This window comes from Sceloporus occidentalis, unplaced genomic scaffold, assembly GCF_023333645.1.
Source record: "Sceloporus occidentalis isolate IW3139 unplaced genomic scaffold, rSceOcc1.0.p SCAF_380, whole genome shotgun sequence".
Taxonomy (NCBI): Eukaryota; Metazoa; Chordata; class Lepidosauria; order Squamata; family Phrynosomatidae; genus Sceloporus; species Sceloporus occidentalis.
Genome location: NW_028317360.1, coordinates 296,710 through 312,371, shown reverse-complemented (window position 1 = coordinate 312,371; position 15,662 = coordinate 296,710). Strand labels below are relative to the sequence as shown.

The following is a 15,662-nucleotide window of genomic DNA, read 5'->3' as shown; positions in this document are numbered from 1 at the left end:
TTAAACCTTTATAACAGCTTTACCAATGTTTTCTCCTTTAAGCATCCCAATAAACCCAGCTGGCATGTTTTCAAAGCCATTTGTCACGTGTTCATGGTATTTAAGCTTCCCCTGGTTTACAAAAAAGGACAAAAAAAAAATGTAAGCATTAAAAATATGGTATTTATTTGTTATACTTTATTAACATGTGTATTAATTTATGTTTCAATTAATTTAACCATGGCAAACTCCAGTGCAACATTTATAGGTGGGGGTCACTGTTTGATGACTTAAAACCAGGCCTTGTCAACAGGGTATAAAAATATCTATGGGGTCTACTCACTAATACCGTAAGTCAAGGGGTAACTTGACTTCAGTCCCTCATTTATAAGTGCAATTATAAATATTTGCACCTATTGCAAACCCCTATTGGGGTTAAGTGATGGTTAAAAACAAAGAAAACACATAATTTGGGGGCACAAATACAAGATCCATTCTACACCCAATTCCAGCAAATTTTAAAATTGCCCCTTTTGCATGTATGTAGAATACCGATCTCAAGTGGTTAGAAGATGTATCCTCTGTTGACTTTAATGGGACTCCATTGAATAAGTGGTCATATTTATAAAAACCTCAACATATAAGCCAAAAGAAGGCAAAGAAATTGCACTGACAAAACGTCCCGTTGAAAAGGGAAAAGGTATCTAAATATTATGAGAAAATCTGGTTTCCTTGGATCAATGGCACATACATTATCTGTTACGTATTCTAACACTATGAGGGTATTGGCGAAAGCTGACAAAACAACAGTCCTTAGTTCTATCCTATAATGGACAAGTAATCTAAAGTCACGCCACATTAAAGATGTTGTTTTCTCAGTATGGTCCAGAGTATGTGCACAACAGGGATTTTTTAATTATTTATTTACAGAGAAAGAATAGGAAATTATTACCTCCACAACCCACTCCAAGAGTTGTTTTTGGCCTTCCTGATGCTGTGGTTTGTCCTCCCAGCTACTCACTAGAAACCCTTCCATGCGGAGTTGTTTAAAGAGTAAATAAGGTTGTATGAATGGTCCTATAGGGGAAAGATATTCATAAATTCAGTAAATGGAAACTGGATTATACATTGCCGATGTGCATAAGTGCTTCATCAGGTCGGTTTCTTTGTACCCAAGAATGACATGTGGCCACACCCACTCTTTGCCCACATTCCCTCCCACAAAAGGAGGGACTTTTGGGGACTACCCCCACCCCGGTACTAAGCCACTCCCCCAAGAGGGAGGTGCACCAAGTAGCCTGCCCTGTAAAGTTGCTAGGTATGTCGACTTTTAAAAAAAAATAAGCTTGACTAATCTCACTACATTTCCCTATTTTAAGATATAAAATAGTAACGTTCGGTCTAAATTACACAATGTTTATTAAAAACAAATGTTGACTAACTCATTACATTTTACAGTAAATATAGGTTTGAATAACAAACAACTGATGATCATGCAGTTAAGATTAGTGTGAAATGTTGACAAGGTTGAAGTGAAGAAGCTTTAGGGCAGGGGCGTCCAACATGCGGCCCGCGGGCCAAATGCGGCCCGCGAGACCTCGAGGTGCGGCCCGCGTAAGATCGGCAGCCAGGGCAACCGATCTTACACGAGCCGCACCTCAAGCCCTGCTACTTACTTGTGGGAGGGTCTTCTGGACAGCACGGAGGAAGCAGAGTTCACGTGACTTCCTACTTCCTCTGTGCTTTAGCAGAGAAGGCAGAGGGAGGCCGCGCCCCCTGCTGAAGTCTGTGAGCGGCATCGAGGGAGCTGCAGTACAGGTAAGGGGGTGGGGAGGGTGTTTGAATGAGTGTGTGTGATTGAGGGAATGAATCTGTGAATTAATGATTATATGAATAAATGAGTGTGTGTGAGTGTGATAGCATGGATGTGTAAGTGCTGGAACCTAGGCATGATGGGACTGTGATTGCTGTTAGCAATCACACTCCTATCATGCCAAGTCAGCCAGTACATGCTGAAACCTGGCCAGCTGCCCCCCTTGTGTAGTGATAATGCCAGCAGTATGGGGTCTGCACTTACAGCCACCCTGTACCAGCATGTACTGGCTGACTTGGCATGATAGGAGTGTGATTGCTAACAGCAATCACAGTCCCATAATGCCTAGGTTCCAGCATTTACTGGATGGATGTTTAAGTGCTGGAACCTAGGCATGATGGGACTGTGATTGCTGTTAGCAATCACACTCCTATCATGCCAAGTCAGCCAGTACATGCTGAAACCTGGCTAGCTGCCCCCCTTGTGTATTGATGCTGCCAGCAGTATGGGGTCTGCACATCACTTACAGCCATCCTGTACCAGCGTGTATTGGCTGACTTGGCATGATAGGAGTGTGATTGCTAACAGCAATCAGAGTCCCATCATGCCTAGGTTCCAGCATTTACTGGATGGATGTGTAAGTGCTGGAACCTAGGCATGATGGGACTGTGACTACTGTTAGCAATCACACTCCTATCATGCCAAGTCAGCCAGTACATGCTGAAACCTAGCTAGCTGCCCCCCTTGTGTAGTGATGCTGCCAGCAGTATGGGATCTGCACATCACTTACAGCCACCCTGTACCAGCATGTACTGGCTGACTTGGCATGATAGGAGTGTGATTGCTAACAGCAATCACAGCGAGCACAGTCCCATCATGCCTAGGTACCAGCATTTACTGGTTGCCTAGGCTAACAGCAATCACACTCCTATCATGCCAAGTCATATTGCTAATTTTGTCCAATTGCGTGTTACCTACTTTTATTAAACATGTGAGTTTTTATTATTATTTTTAAAGGTGGGGGTCATTTTCGGTTTTGGCTAAGTGAACCCTGAATGTTTTGGTCCAGAATTTTCATTTTAGTTCATCCCTAGAATAAATCTAGGGAATCCTGAATTTGTAGTCGCAAAACTTTCAAGGCCCAGAAATCAGTGAGAGGAAGAGTAAAGGTTTTGTGTCATTTTACTTTATTTTAATCTGCATATTTTATTAAAGGCCATATTTTTTGTCACAGTGAAAAATGAGTGCGGCCCGCGCACGTATACAATTCTGATGAAGTGGCCCACTGCAGAAAAAACTTGGACACCCCTGCTTTAGGGCTTTCTGAATATTTTTAGGCGCATTCAGAAAGGTTTGTTGCCTAACCTACAATGGAGTTTAACCACATACCAGTTTGAGGCACTGAATCGTTGTACATGGAGATAGCCCCGCACACAGCAATTCTTCCAAAGTTTTTCATTTGTTGCAGAGCTGTATCTGCATACGTTCCACCAACCTTAAAAAATAAACAGATATATCGCATTGTAATCACAGTTACACAAAGAGCCAGTGTGACCAATGCCCTATTTTAAATGGTGCAGGAAAATGTCCCGCAGGAGTCAATGGGAGCCCACACAGTGCGAATGCATTCACCCAGTGCGTGTAAACTTATTACATGGTAGCATTTGTAACTGTACCAGTCCCTTCCAGAGGCCTCCAGTACTTTTCCCAATAACAGGGTTTTTTTGTCACTGACCCCTGCCCTTCCTGATTTGCAAACCTATAATGTTGGAGATTAAGGCACTGTTTAAAATGTTTCAAAAATATAAACTTACATTCTCAAAATAACAATCAAATCCCTCTGGAGATGCTTGTTTCAGAGCTTCCTCCAAAGAGCTCACTGTCTTGTAGTTAAAGGCTTCATCAAAACCAATTTCCTTTAGATAGGCAATTTTGTCATCTGAGCCAGCAGATCCAACTGCCTTACAGCCCTGAGCAGGAATACAAGTAGTTCAAATTAGCACAAGCAAAAATGGCTTAATTCAACATTGGAAATTTAATTGTAAAGGTTGTTCACCGCAACATAGTTTTAAGACTTCATGTAATACTTTTCTACCTAATAAAAGTTAGTTGTCCTGGTTATCAAACCACAAATCACAGGGCACGATTGCAGCTGACTCAATGCTATCAGAGGTATGCGAGTTCTCTTATCAACAATACGTTCTTCTTGACCATTATGATTTACTTTGCCGTTTTGTGCATCAGCCAGAAAATCATGTAAGATTGGGATGATTATTGTCATATTAACAACAAAACCAACAAAGTGTTCATTGTATATAACACATTGGATTACAATCAAGCATTTGCTAAGCAAAGTTAACAAAAATGTGGAATTCCACAGAAAATATCCGCTATAAAAATATTTTAGAACAACATGCTCTTACCAAATCATATGATAGATATGAGTTTATATTCCCTTAGTGAAGCATAGTGCCCACAGACAAAAAGAGAGTGAATTCACTAAGGACTTGGTCATCTCACAGTAGTGATGTATCCTGGCTTAGGACGACTAGGTTTAGGGCAGCAAGTTCAGGGAGACAACAGTACCTCTGGTACAAAACTAGGGAGCAGACCATCCTCTCAGATGATCTAGCTCCTCAGTGAAAGTAGATCTTTCTAACCAACATTATGGATGTTGTGTCAGCTCAGCCCAGCCCCCATAGACTTCATTAAAAGACGATGCTCGCCTTTACGATGTGGTGCACAGCGTTATGACATCATATGCCTACGCACAGGCCCTTTTATTGTATTTGGGATGCCTTCTGCAGGGGTTAGAGATTGAAGAAGTGGCCCTAGGCCAACTCCAAAGGAAAACACATCTCATAGTATTTACTATTGAGTGTTAGGAGTTATCTCAAAGAAACTTGTCAGGTCTCTGTGCACCCCCACTTTTCCATCCACTGCTCATGATCATGGATATCTAATGGCAAATGCATAGAAATCATAGTGGTCACAACCTAGTCAGTTGCTCTTAGTTTACTTACCTTGATTTTTGCAATCTGTCCAACTACAGAGCCAACAGCTCCAGCTGCACAGTTGACAAGGACAACTTCCCCGTGTTTTGGCTTGCATATTTCTAACAGGCCAATATAAGCTGTCATTCTATGGAGAATATAAGAAAACATAAAAAATGGTAGATTTCTCTATATTGTTATGTGCAAATTATTTAATATATTAGATGGTCTGGATTTAATATTTAAAATCATTTTTAGCCTTTTCCCTGTTTGGGTAACCTAAGCAGATAGACTGCACGCACAGCCCATGCAGGTGATAATGCACATTGTGGCATATCCAAAGTCAGGTATATAGTAAGAAAATACACATTCACACAAATATGCCATTGATTTCCACCCCTAGCCCACACAAAAGTGTTGAGGGTTATAACTCATCATTATAACTCAAGCTGAGGGCCCTGTGCCAATGACTTGTGGCTGTTGTCCATAAAAGCATATAAGGTAATTTTTATTTAAACAATATTACTTATATAAATGTAAGTGCCAGAATGTGTTTATTTATTCATTTATTTTGGGAAGGAAGGAAGTTTTGACAGTGGGAATTGGGGCACTGCTGACATCACATTGATAGATGCATGCAGAGATCAGACTTTTCTAATCTTTAATTTACATATAGAGAAGCTGTCAGTCAGCCACTGACATCACAGTATTCTCCCAAACTAAGCCTCATATATAAGTCTAAAAGCCTCACTTAAAAACACAAGCCTTCTGTGTGTAGGCAATAGAATGCTGCAGGCCAATTTTTCTGTTATCGCTTTTAGCAGATATGTGGTTGGCACTTTGACCTTGCAGTCAACAGGTTATGATTAATTTATGATTGTAATTTATGCTGGACTATGGACTAATGAGAGTTGCTATTGGAATTTACCCAGGCATGCCTAGTACTCCCAGCGCCAATGACTTGGGAAGATTCTCTGGCCAGTTAGAAGGCAGTGCACGAAGCCCTTTACCATCTGATATGAAGCGAGTTGTCCAGCCAGCATATGCAACAAAATAGCCACCTACAGGGAAGTCAGGATTTTTACTTTCAATAACCCTGAAAACAAGGAGAAAACATGGTCAGCAAAATCAATTAATGCAGCGAAAGCAATAAAATTCATATGGCCATATTTGTAGAAGATCAAGAAACTGGGTAATAGGGACTATCACAGCTTGGCATCAGTGATGTTCCACCTCTACATAGGGATTCTCCATAGCAGAGCCTGGATTATTTTAACATTAACGAATTATACAGTTATTAACAGTTATGTGGATATTAAATACAAACAGCCTTTTGCACCACCCTTTAAGATGGATTTTCAATAATCTATTAATTGCCATAAGATTTGTTTTTAAATGCACCACAAGAGGTTTAATGTTTATAATAACATTGACAATTTTCTGGTAGAACAAAATATACGTGACAGCGTTCTAATCTAATGCAATATTATGACAAGCTATAATGATGTTTGGAGAGTGGGAGAGTCTGGTTATATGCAGTATTTGGTGTGTTGGTGTATAGTGTTAGTAACTGGTCCGAGTAAATGTATGTGTGTTAGAATGTCAGGGATAAGCCTCGACTTATTGGTTCGAGGAAGAGGATGTAGACTTGTGCACGTACTGTGTGCGGAAACGTTAGGGTGAGTGGGTGTTAGAGCAGGTTTGTCCGTTAGTATTAGTGTGTGTTTACGTTATGGGGGATCCAAACGAATGCAGCACCAAGATGTCACTACCCCTAGGCTCGCCTCTGACCTTAGCTATATTAAAAATAAGGAATGTACAATTAAGTGAAAGAAATATAATACAGTTGTTTTATTAAAGACACTAATTCGCTTGAAATTTACCTGGCAACTTGTGATCCCATCATAACATCACCATCCTTCAACTTTAGTTTGCTGTATGGCCTGGTAGAAAAGAAAACTCAGAAAAGTTAAACACACATATTAAAAACAGTATAAATATTAGACTTGGGCACCAGGGGGCTCTTCGTGTTCGTCTTCGGGAAAAAAAACCAATAGGGTCGCTCGTACAGACTGTTAAACTCCTGTGCCAGAGCTGCTGCGGTACGCATTAACCCCGTGGTGCCGTAACTTGTCCAGCAGATACCATTGGTCTCCCTGTTCTATCATTTATTAACTGATAGAACAGGGAGACCAGTGGGATCTGCCGGACAAGTTGCTTCATTAACTTTTTAAAGTCTGTACGAGCGACTCTGTTGGTCGCTCGTACAGACTTTTAGGCTCCTGGTGCTGTAACTTACCCCGCAGATCCCACTGGTCTCCCTGTTCTATTAGTTAAATGTCCGTACGAGCGACCAATAAAGTCGCTCGTACGGACATTTAACTGATAGAACAGGGAGACCAGTGGGATGTGCCGGGTAAGTTGCAGCATTGGGGTTTTAAAAGTCTGTACGAGCGACTCTGTTGGTCGCTCGTACAGACTTTTAAAACCCCAATGCTGCAACTTACCCGGCAGATCCCACTGGTCTCCCTGTTCTATCAGTTAATAAATGATAGAACAGGGAGACCAGTGGGATCTGCCGGACAAGTTGCTTCATTAGGGGTTAACTTTTTAAAGTCTGTACGAGCGACTCTGTTGGTCTTCGTCTGTTGTGTCTTCGCCTACGTTTTACCGCCGCTGTCTTCTCTTCGGCGTGTCTTCGGAACGAACACGAAAATGCACTCTTCGTGTTCGTTTTCATGTTTGCCCGAAGACGAATGCACAAGTCTAATAAATATATTAAAATGGAAAGTAAGACAAAATGGCAAAGAGGTCTATTCACTAAAAAGCTGAGTGGCCAAATGAGTTATGGATTTACTTGACCGACCAGACCCATCTGAGGTGCGAATGCCCTCATATGCTAACACTAACAAAGCAACACACTCATGTTCACAAATAGGATTATGCTCTACTGTATGCACCGGACTTTTTCTGCACCTGGAAGGACTATTGCTGGTCAGTTCTGGAGCCGATCAGGGGCCTACCTTGTGCCACAGAAAAATTTCCTCCGCAATTGAGAGAGCGCTGATTGATTCTGCAGCCATCATGTATGAGGTATGTGGTTGGCTCCTAGGTTTAATTTTTTCCAACAACTTAACATGCATGTTTGCCACTGAAGGGTTATATATGTGATATTTTCCACTTTCTGGTATTTAATATGGTGATTGCTTACATTTACTAAAATGCTTGGAAACATTTTTTCTTTAAATACCATACATTACTGTGTTACCTCATATATGGGTCCACACTCAGAAATTCAGATTCCAGCAACAGCTCTGAAAAAGTTCAAAATAAGGAATATCACATAGGTTTCCACTGCAAAAAACATAATTTTTAACAGTCTACTTAGAGATGCACAGTATTAATTGCTCAACGTTAACTGCAAAATCCGTAAAGTTCAAGCACTGTTACTAAATGTCATGGATTAATTTCAACTATTTTTCTAAATCAACCTCTGCTTATACTATAACCTTATACCAATATAAAATAGCCTTAGTATTCTGAGGAACTATTATAGGCTATACTGTATACAACTTCTTACCCTTGGCTGCTAACATAATAAAAAAAACAAAAACAAAGAATACTTAATATCAGATGTCATTGTGTTTTACTGTAAAGAACTAAAGTGTCACAAAGAATGAAACTAAACCTTTACATTGTGTTCTCCCTAACCTGGCCCCAAAACATGGGTAGCATGACAAATGGTCCAAGAAAGCCTAGTTCCAAGCATGCTCAATTAGTTGAGCAAAGACAATCAGTAGTATGATTGGTGCAAAAGGGGTAATGTTTGTGTATCAGAATAGTTTAATGATTAGTGTTCCTGAGGCTGATGCAGACACATGCACGGAAGTTGTTTGCCACTCCAGTGGCCCTTAAGCTACTGAATTGATGATGGCATCCATCATTAGCCCACAAACAGGTTAAAGCAAACACATTGCCAGCAGCACAAGTAAGAACGAGTAAAAACTTGGTGATCAAAATTTTACAATGTACAGTAGATAGGTAATAATGGTCTTATCTGAATGTTCCATGTGTTGTCTTCTTGATATTACTATAGACAGTTTTTTTTAAAGAACCCAAAAGACTTTACTGTGCAAAGAAACTGCAGGGTGATTATTACTATAGTGAGAACCGGTAGACACAGTTTTACCGTACTTTATTGCGTAAAGTATTACAGTGTTCTTGTTTATATACAGTCTGATATTGTTTGATTGTTTGACATATTATGGAGGCATAAAAATGTAACACGTGTAATTTTATCACCTGCCTAAAATTGCTAAATTCTTGCTACACAACTTATACATAAATTGGTTCTAATTTCACCTCCGTCTTTAAGGGATGGTAGTTCGTTCTCTGTCAATTTGAAGTCCTCAAGTTTAGGAGCACCCTCAAAATGTCTCACCATAGTCCATGATTTTGCGACAACCATTTTGCCTCCCTGGAACAAACAAACATAAACACAAAAACAATGTGGTATCCAATAAGATATGTTTTCACTGGTCATATTACTCCTGTTAAGTGTATCGCATATTAAAGAACTTTATATTGCCACAATACTACTGATACGACAAAAGCCCAGAAACAATGATCCAGGGAATATGTCATAAGGATTCATAAATGCTATAAAAGGAACAGTTGTGGGGTTTTGTTCGTATTCAACAATACTTATGTAGCGATTTCCAACACCATACAACCTTACTGTATGATCTGAGCAGCAGTGGTACCTGGAGGCCTTCATAATTTCTCTTATAGCAACCTATGCATCTTTTTTTTTTTTTACCTCTGTGGGGTCAAAGAGGAGGAGAAGAAAATATGGAATGTATAACATGTAAATTTATTTTTGCAAGCTCTCTAGTTCATCAAATACCTGAAATATGCATAGATACAAACACAATGTTTGTAATCACTAGCTTTCGTAACATAACCTGTATATTACAGGCAATGGTTTTGAGTGAAAACATTCAAAAGTCGTTCTGTATTTTAGAAACATTGGAACAGAAATAATAGCATTTCAAAACACTAGCGAGAAATGTTCTGCATAAAAAATAATTATGCTAATATATGAAATTACTGATACATTATTAACTGAGAAACCTGGGTCATGTTGCAGTTTAGAAAATTTTTTAATTTATTGTGGCACCTTTGGGAAAGCTGGTAATTCCTGTATCTGCCCTTTGGGATGTAGTTGGATCACTACAGCTGGATTTCAGTTTATTTCTTAAAGGATCACCGTCAAGTTAAGTAGCCGGTAAACTGCAAATACCTTTTGCACACTAATTTCTGACACTTTGAAATAATTAACTTCAAAAGTTCCTGAAATACCACAAAACACAAAAAAATTATAGTTGCACAGTTGTAATAATTAACTAAAATGTAATTAGCAATATCAGAAAGATGTTTATTTTTTAGGTTTTGAAACAGATATGTAATGATTCAAATCTTGCCTAGGATATCCTAATAAGTTCAACTCATGATGTTCCCAAACCTGCAGGCCTTTAACGTTCCTAATCTTTGATGAAAATACAGGTACTATTAACGTATAAAAACATACAAATGATGACCTCACGCATAAGTATAAAGCAATATGATCAGACTGCTTATTTCCCAATGAAACCACAATCCAAGTGGTAAATAATGGTTTGAGGATTATATTAAGGATATATTTCTTCTCTTTGGCTGATTAAAAAATGAAATATATTGGTTTACCTTATTAAATGTGCTTCTTACGAAAGAATATGTTACTGAACTCAAGGGGCCAGCAGTTGTGCTTCTTAGCAGACCTATACACTTCCCTTCACTCTGCAAAGTTATTCACTCCCTTCCCCCCACCTCAACTTCATACAATAGCCATAGAAAAAAGCAAGTGAAATACCAAACCATCTTAACCCCTTCGTGACAAAGGCTGATTTTGCTTTTTGTACCCTTCGTGACAATGGCCGTTTTAACATTTCTGCGCTGCTCGTGTTTAGTTGTAATTTTATTCTTTCCCGTTTACTGAACCCACACACATTAGATATTGTTTTTTTCAGGACAAGAAGGTCTTTCTTTAGATGACATTGTTTTGATTGTATCATATTATTTACTATTAAAAAAAGTATAAAATATGGTGAAAAATTTAGAAAAAAATGACTTTCTAACTTTTAGTTGAAAAATCTTTTACTCATCTATAAAAGGTAATGCAAAAACCTGCTAAATAGATTCTACTATTTGTCCTGAGTTAAGAAATACCCAATGTTTTTATGTTTTTTTGCTTTTTTCTACACATTATGGGGCAAAAAGTACAGGTAGTGTTTTGCTATTTCAAAGCCATTTTTTCCAAATATGGTAATTCTTCCCCCCATGTGCCATTTCGGGTGTCTTTGAAGCCGGCCAATGCAATTTACCCCATCAAGTCATATATTTTTGAAAACTAGACAGCCCAGGGTATTCCAAGTGCTAGTATTTTAACCCTTTCCAAGCACTAATTCTACCATCAGCCTTTGTCAAACTTTATGGTAGTCATTTTTTTTGCATTTGTTTTTTCACACACTTTACTTTAGGTATGAATAAACAGGTTCTGGTATATGTCACTATCACAAAACACCCCAATATGTGTTTAGCAACATCTCCTGAGTACAGCGATACCTCACATGAATGATTTTGCCTGGGTGTTTGGGGGCAAAAGGGCCACATTTGGGGCATGCGCATTTTCAATGTTGAACTTTGGCATTTGGGGATCCACTGCCCATGCCCTATTTGGCACATCTTTGAGCCGGGCCATTTCAGTGTGCCCAATAAAGCCATATATTTTTGAAAACTAGACACCCCAGGGTATTTCAAATGCTAGTATTTTAACTCTTTCCATGCACCATATCTACCACCAGTCTTTGTCAAACTTTGTGGTAGTCATTTTTTTGCATTTGTTTTGTCACACACATTTTACTTCAGGTATGAATTAAAAAGTTCTCGTATATGTCACTATCATTTGGGGATCCACTGCCCATGCCCTATTTGGTACATCTTTGAGCCGGGCCATTTCAGTGTGCCCAATAAAACCATATATTTTTGAAAACTAGACACCACAGGGTATTTTAAATGCTGGTATTTTAACTCTTTGCATGCACACATTTTACCACCAGCATTTTTTCAAAGTTTGCAGTAGTATTTTTGTGTGTGTATTTTTCCCACACACACCTACTTTATGTATGAATTTACAGCTCCTGGTATATGCCGCTGTCACACGACACCCCAATATGTGTTCAGCAACATCCCCTGAGTACAGTGATACCCCACATGCATGGGTTTGTCATTTTTGGGGGGAACTAAAAGGCCACATTTGGTACGTGTGCATTTTTCTAATTGGAAATTAGATGTGTGGCCATCCTTCCCCCCGTGTTAATTGGGACGTTGTTGAATCCGGCCAATTCAATTTACCCCATCAAATCATACATTTTTGTTCATTCACACCCCATGGGCATTTAATATGCCAGTATTTTAACTCTTTCCATGCGAGAATTGTTTTAAGCTAATGTGCTAATTTTAGGACTTGCTCACAAAAATATATTTTTTATATATATAATTACATTTTTTTTTGCCTTTTTTAAAACATTTTTAAGATTTTTTTTCAACTTGAAGGTTCCCCTGATAGTGACATCAGTGGGAAATTATTTTTACATTTTACTGTTTTTTTACTATTTTTTTCTAATGATTATTAATTTTATTTTATTTTTAATTAATTTTTTTCTAATCACACTGCAATTAGAAAGCTGAGCTCCATTGACTTGCATGGTTGAATGCAGTACCTGTATTCAACCTGCAAGTGGAGCCAGAGTTCTCTAGAGGGTCAGGAGACCGTCTAGCGAACTTTTTCGTCTTTATTATTTTTTTTCCCGGGTCGCCGCCATCTTGCTGAGCGGTCACAGTCCATCAAGAGGTAAGTGTTTGGTGTCGCTGGATGCCTCCTGATCGAGGCATTCCAGCGACACCATTTAAGTTTAGGAGGTGATCGTTGATCGCCTCCTAAACGCTTTTAAAACGGGCGTATGGCGGATGTTGACGCCCCGGGGAGGGGCCAGACATGGCCCCTGATTCGGATCATGGCGTTGCTGAATGCCTCGAGGTCGAGGCATTACAGCAACGCCGTTTGGGTAAAAAAATCGATCACGGATCCTGGCACGTAATTTGTCGTTAACGACATGTTTTTCCGTGATGTGCCCGGACCGGCAATTGTCATAAAGGGACATTTACACCAACGTTAAGCCTCAGCAATGTTCATGGAGTTGGAACAAATGAAATAAAAAAAATAATTTAAAAGAAAACAAACAACAAAAAATCATGTGGGGGTCATCATTAGATCTTTCAATATAAAGAAAGAAGGGGACCTGAAACACAGGCCGGTTTATTCACTAAAAAGATGAGCAGTTTGTCTAGTTAACTCAACTGAAAAGACTTGATTGAAGTTGCATTATGTCCCGTGCCAATAATAATAACAATCATGTTACTTGTTGGTGCATGTCGCCGTATGTACATTTTACAAATAACAACATTTTCAAATGATAACTACCATGTCTTCCCTTGCATATATATGAAAAGTAGAAACCAAAGTCCCCATGTAGAATACTTGGAAAAGAAATGTAATGAATTAGTAACTAACAACCAGTTAACCAAAAGGATTGTGTAAACATTCACCACCCCATGTGAAGTGTAGTAAAGAGTAACCAGTGGGGGTTAACAGCCCACCAAGTTCTGCCACCATAGGCCTTGGCTCACTAGAACATGCTACTGCTCACTGAGTGCTCTACCATGCATTTTTTCTTTAGTTAGAGGTGTCAGGGAACATGTACTGTCCCTTTAAGAAAAAGCTTGTTGCAAGGTATGAGGAAGATTTTGTGCCTCTTAACTTGACAGAACGAGAAACAGCTGGAATGTAAACAGCCTATTTTTAATGCCTTGATACATTATACGGATTCATGGTCAAAACATGTAGATGACTACGAAGATTTTGCTTTCTTACTTTATGCCAAACTTGTCTGAACGGTCAGAAATTGATAAGTCCGTTGAACTTCTGAAATACCCAAACGCAAGGTGCTTCTTCAAAGGATTAAAATAGGTTCAGAATGGAATGCGTCACTAGTTGCCATGTCTGTCCCTACATGGAATCCATGTTTCGCACACAAAGAAAACATGGAAAAGCCTAATATTAAACTTCAAAAACCTGCAGAAGTACTACAATGCTTGCCTTTAGAAAAAATCTTTTTTTGAAAACAATTTATGAAATAAATTATGATTTTCAGCGCAAACATTAAATGGTTGAGTTTAGAGTTTTTGAAAAAGTTCTCGAAGCATAAAACTATTCCCGCGTAGATTAATTCCTCTAACAAATACAATAGTTAATACCTGATGCTGCATCCGAGACACAGATACATGTACCAATGTGGATGCATAAATAATCAGGACCATTACTAATGATAATGGCAGCCTGGGAACCAGGGGCGTAACACTCATGGTCACAAGGGTAGCAACTTGGACAATTGATGGGAGATTATGCAATCTAGACAGTAGAGAAAAGTCATTTTCTTAATTGGACTATATATAAGGACTGTTGAAGGGGCAGGGTTTAAGCACCTGAGGAAGCCCATTGGGCGAAATGTGTAGTGCACCAGGAAGTAAACATTAACCAGAAGTCTTGTGGGACGCTGTACCACACGGCTGGAGGCTGGAAGTACACGGTGCTATCGGCAGCGTAAGGCCAGGTTCTTCCCTCTGGAGCATGTCTTCATTTGTTGTAAATGTAAGATGTGGATTGTTGTTTTGGGAATAAAACTTGTTATACCTTTTTAACCCCGGCCACTTTGGTCTGGTTGTCATTTTGAGCCATTGATTTGGCTGATACTGTGCCTGTGGTGATCCTGGTCTCTTGTGGGGTTTCCCTATGGCCAGAAGCTATTTATATGGTCACCTATAAATCCATACTTAAACATTGTTGCACTATATGTATATGCAGGCCCGAACTGGCCATCGGGCAAACCGGGCCCGATGGGCCGGGCCGGATTGACTTAGGGGCTAATGGAGCTGCAGCTCCAGGCAGTTGCTGCTTGCTCCGGCAACAAGGTAAGTAGGGTGAGGGAGGGGGGTGCAGTGAGAAGGGGCAAAGGGGGGTTAGATAGTGAGAAATGGGGAGAGGGGATAGATAGTGAGAGGGGTACATAGTGAAAAAGGGGAACAGTAAGAAGGGGCAGATAAGATGGGGAGAGGGGGTAGTGTGAATGCGTATGAGAATGAATGAATAAATGTGTGGATGAATTGTGTGAATGCGTATGACAATTAATGAATTCATGTGTGGATGAATTGCTTGAATGATTTGTGAGACTGCATTAATGAATGTGTTAATGATTTGTGTGAATGAGTAAATGCAAAGATGGTACATGAAGGGTGGGCAATAAATAAATAAATAAATATGGGCTGCTCGGGCTTAAATGCCCGGGCCTATTTTTTGTCCCAGTCCGGGCCTGTGTGTATGGGTTTATATATATTAAGACAAACCCTGTAGCAGGAGGGCCATACATGTCACTTTTAGGGGTCCTAAGCACAGTACTCCAGGGCAATCAGTCTCGGGAACACCAGCTTGTAACAAAACAGATTTTTATTTTTAATCGCTGAAACCACAAAAACCAAATCATAAAAAGAAAACCTAGCTCCCATTTGGAGCCCTCTCTAACTGAACTATGCTGGTCCAGACTGACCAGCCTAATCACCCACTAACTCAACCTCCCAGCCAGACCCAGATACGCCAGGCTCTGCAAAACCTCCCATAGACAGCACACAAATGTCCAGGCAGGTATTGCCTCACTTGGCTCAGG

The 15,662-nt window shown here is 39.6% G+C and overlaps 1 protein-coding gene across 1 annotated transcript; it reads right to left on the bottom strand.

Annotated features, from left to right (window-relative positions):
* LOC149273391 (prostaglandin reductase 1-like) lies at nt 1–9,253 on the bottom strand. Its single transcript, XM_089506379.1, has 9 exons — nt 9,148–9,253; nt 8,054–8,099; nt 6,669–6,728; nt 5,714–5,881; nt 4,816–4,933; nt 3,607–3,762; nt 3,182–3,287; nt 932–1,056; nt 1–111 (listed from the first exon to the last, which is right to left on the bottom strand). The coding sequence occupies exons 1-9, from the start codon at nt 9,251–9,253 to the stop codon at nt 1–3; spliced, it is 996 nt and encodes a 331-aa protein (XP_089362505.1).
* Nucleotides 9,254–15,662: the final 6,409 nt, after the last annotated feature.

What these genes read in the sequence shown, in the direction of transcription:
- LOC149273391 (XM_089506379.1), bottom strand. Translation starts at nt 9,253, where the DNA reads ATGGTTGTCGCAAAATCATGGACTATGGTGAGACATTTTGAGGGTGCT. An exon ending in GACAGATTGCAAAAATCAAG is followed by an intron (nt 3,763 to 4,815) that starts GTAAGTAAACTA and finishes ATTCCTGCTCAG; the next exon opens with GGCTGTAAGGCAGTTGGATC. An exon ending in TCTTGGAGTGGGTTGTGGAG is followed by an intron (nt 112 to 931) that starts GTAATAATTTCC and finishes TTTGTAAACCAG; the next exon opens with GGGAAGCTTAAATACCATGA.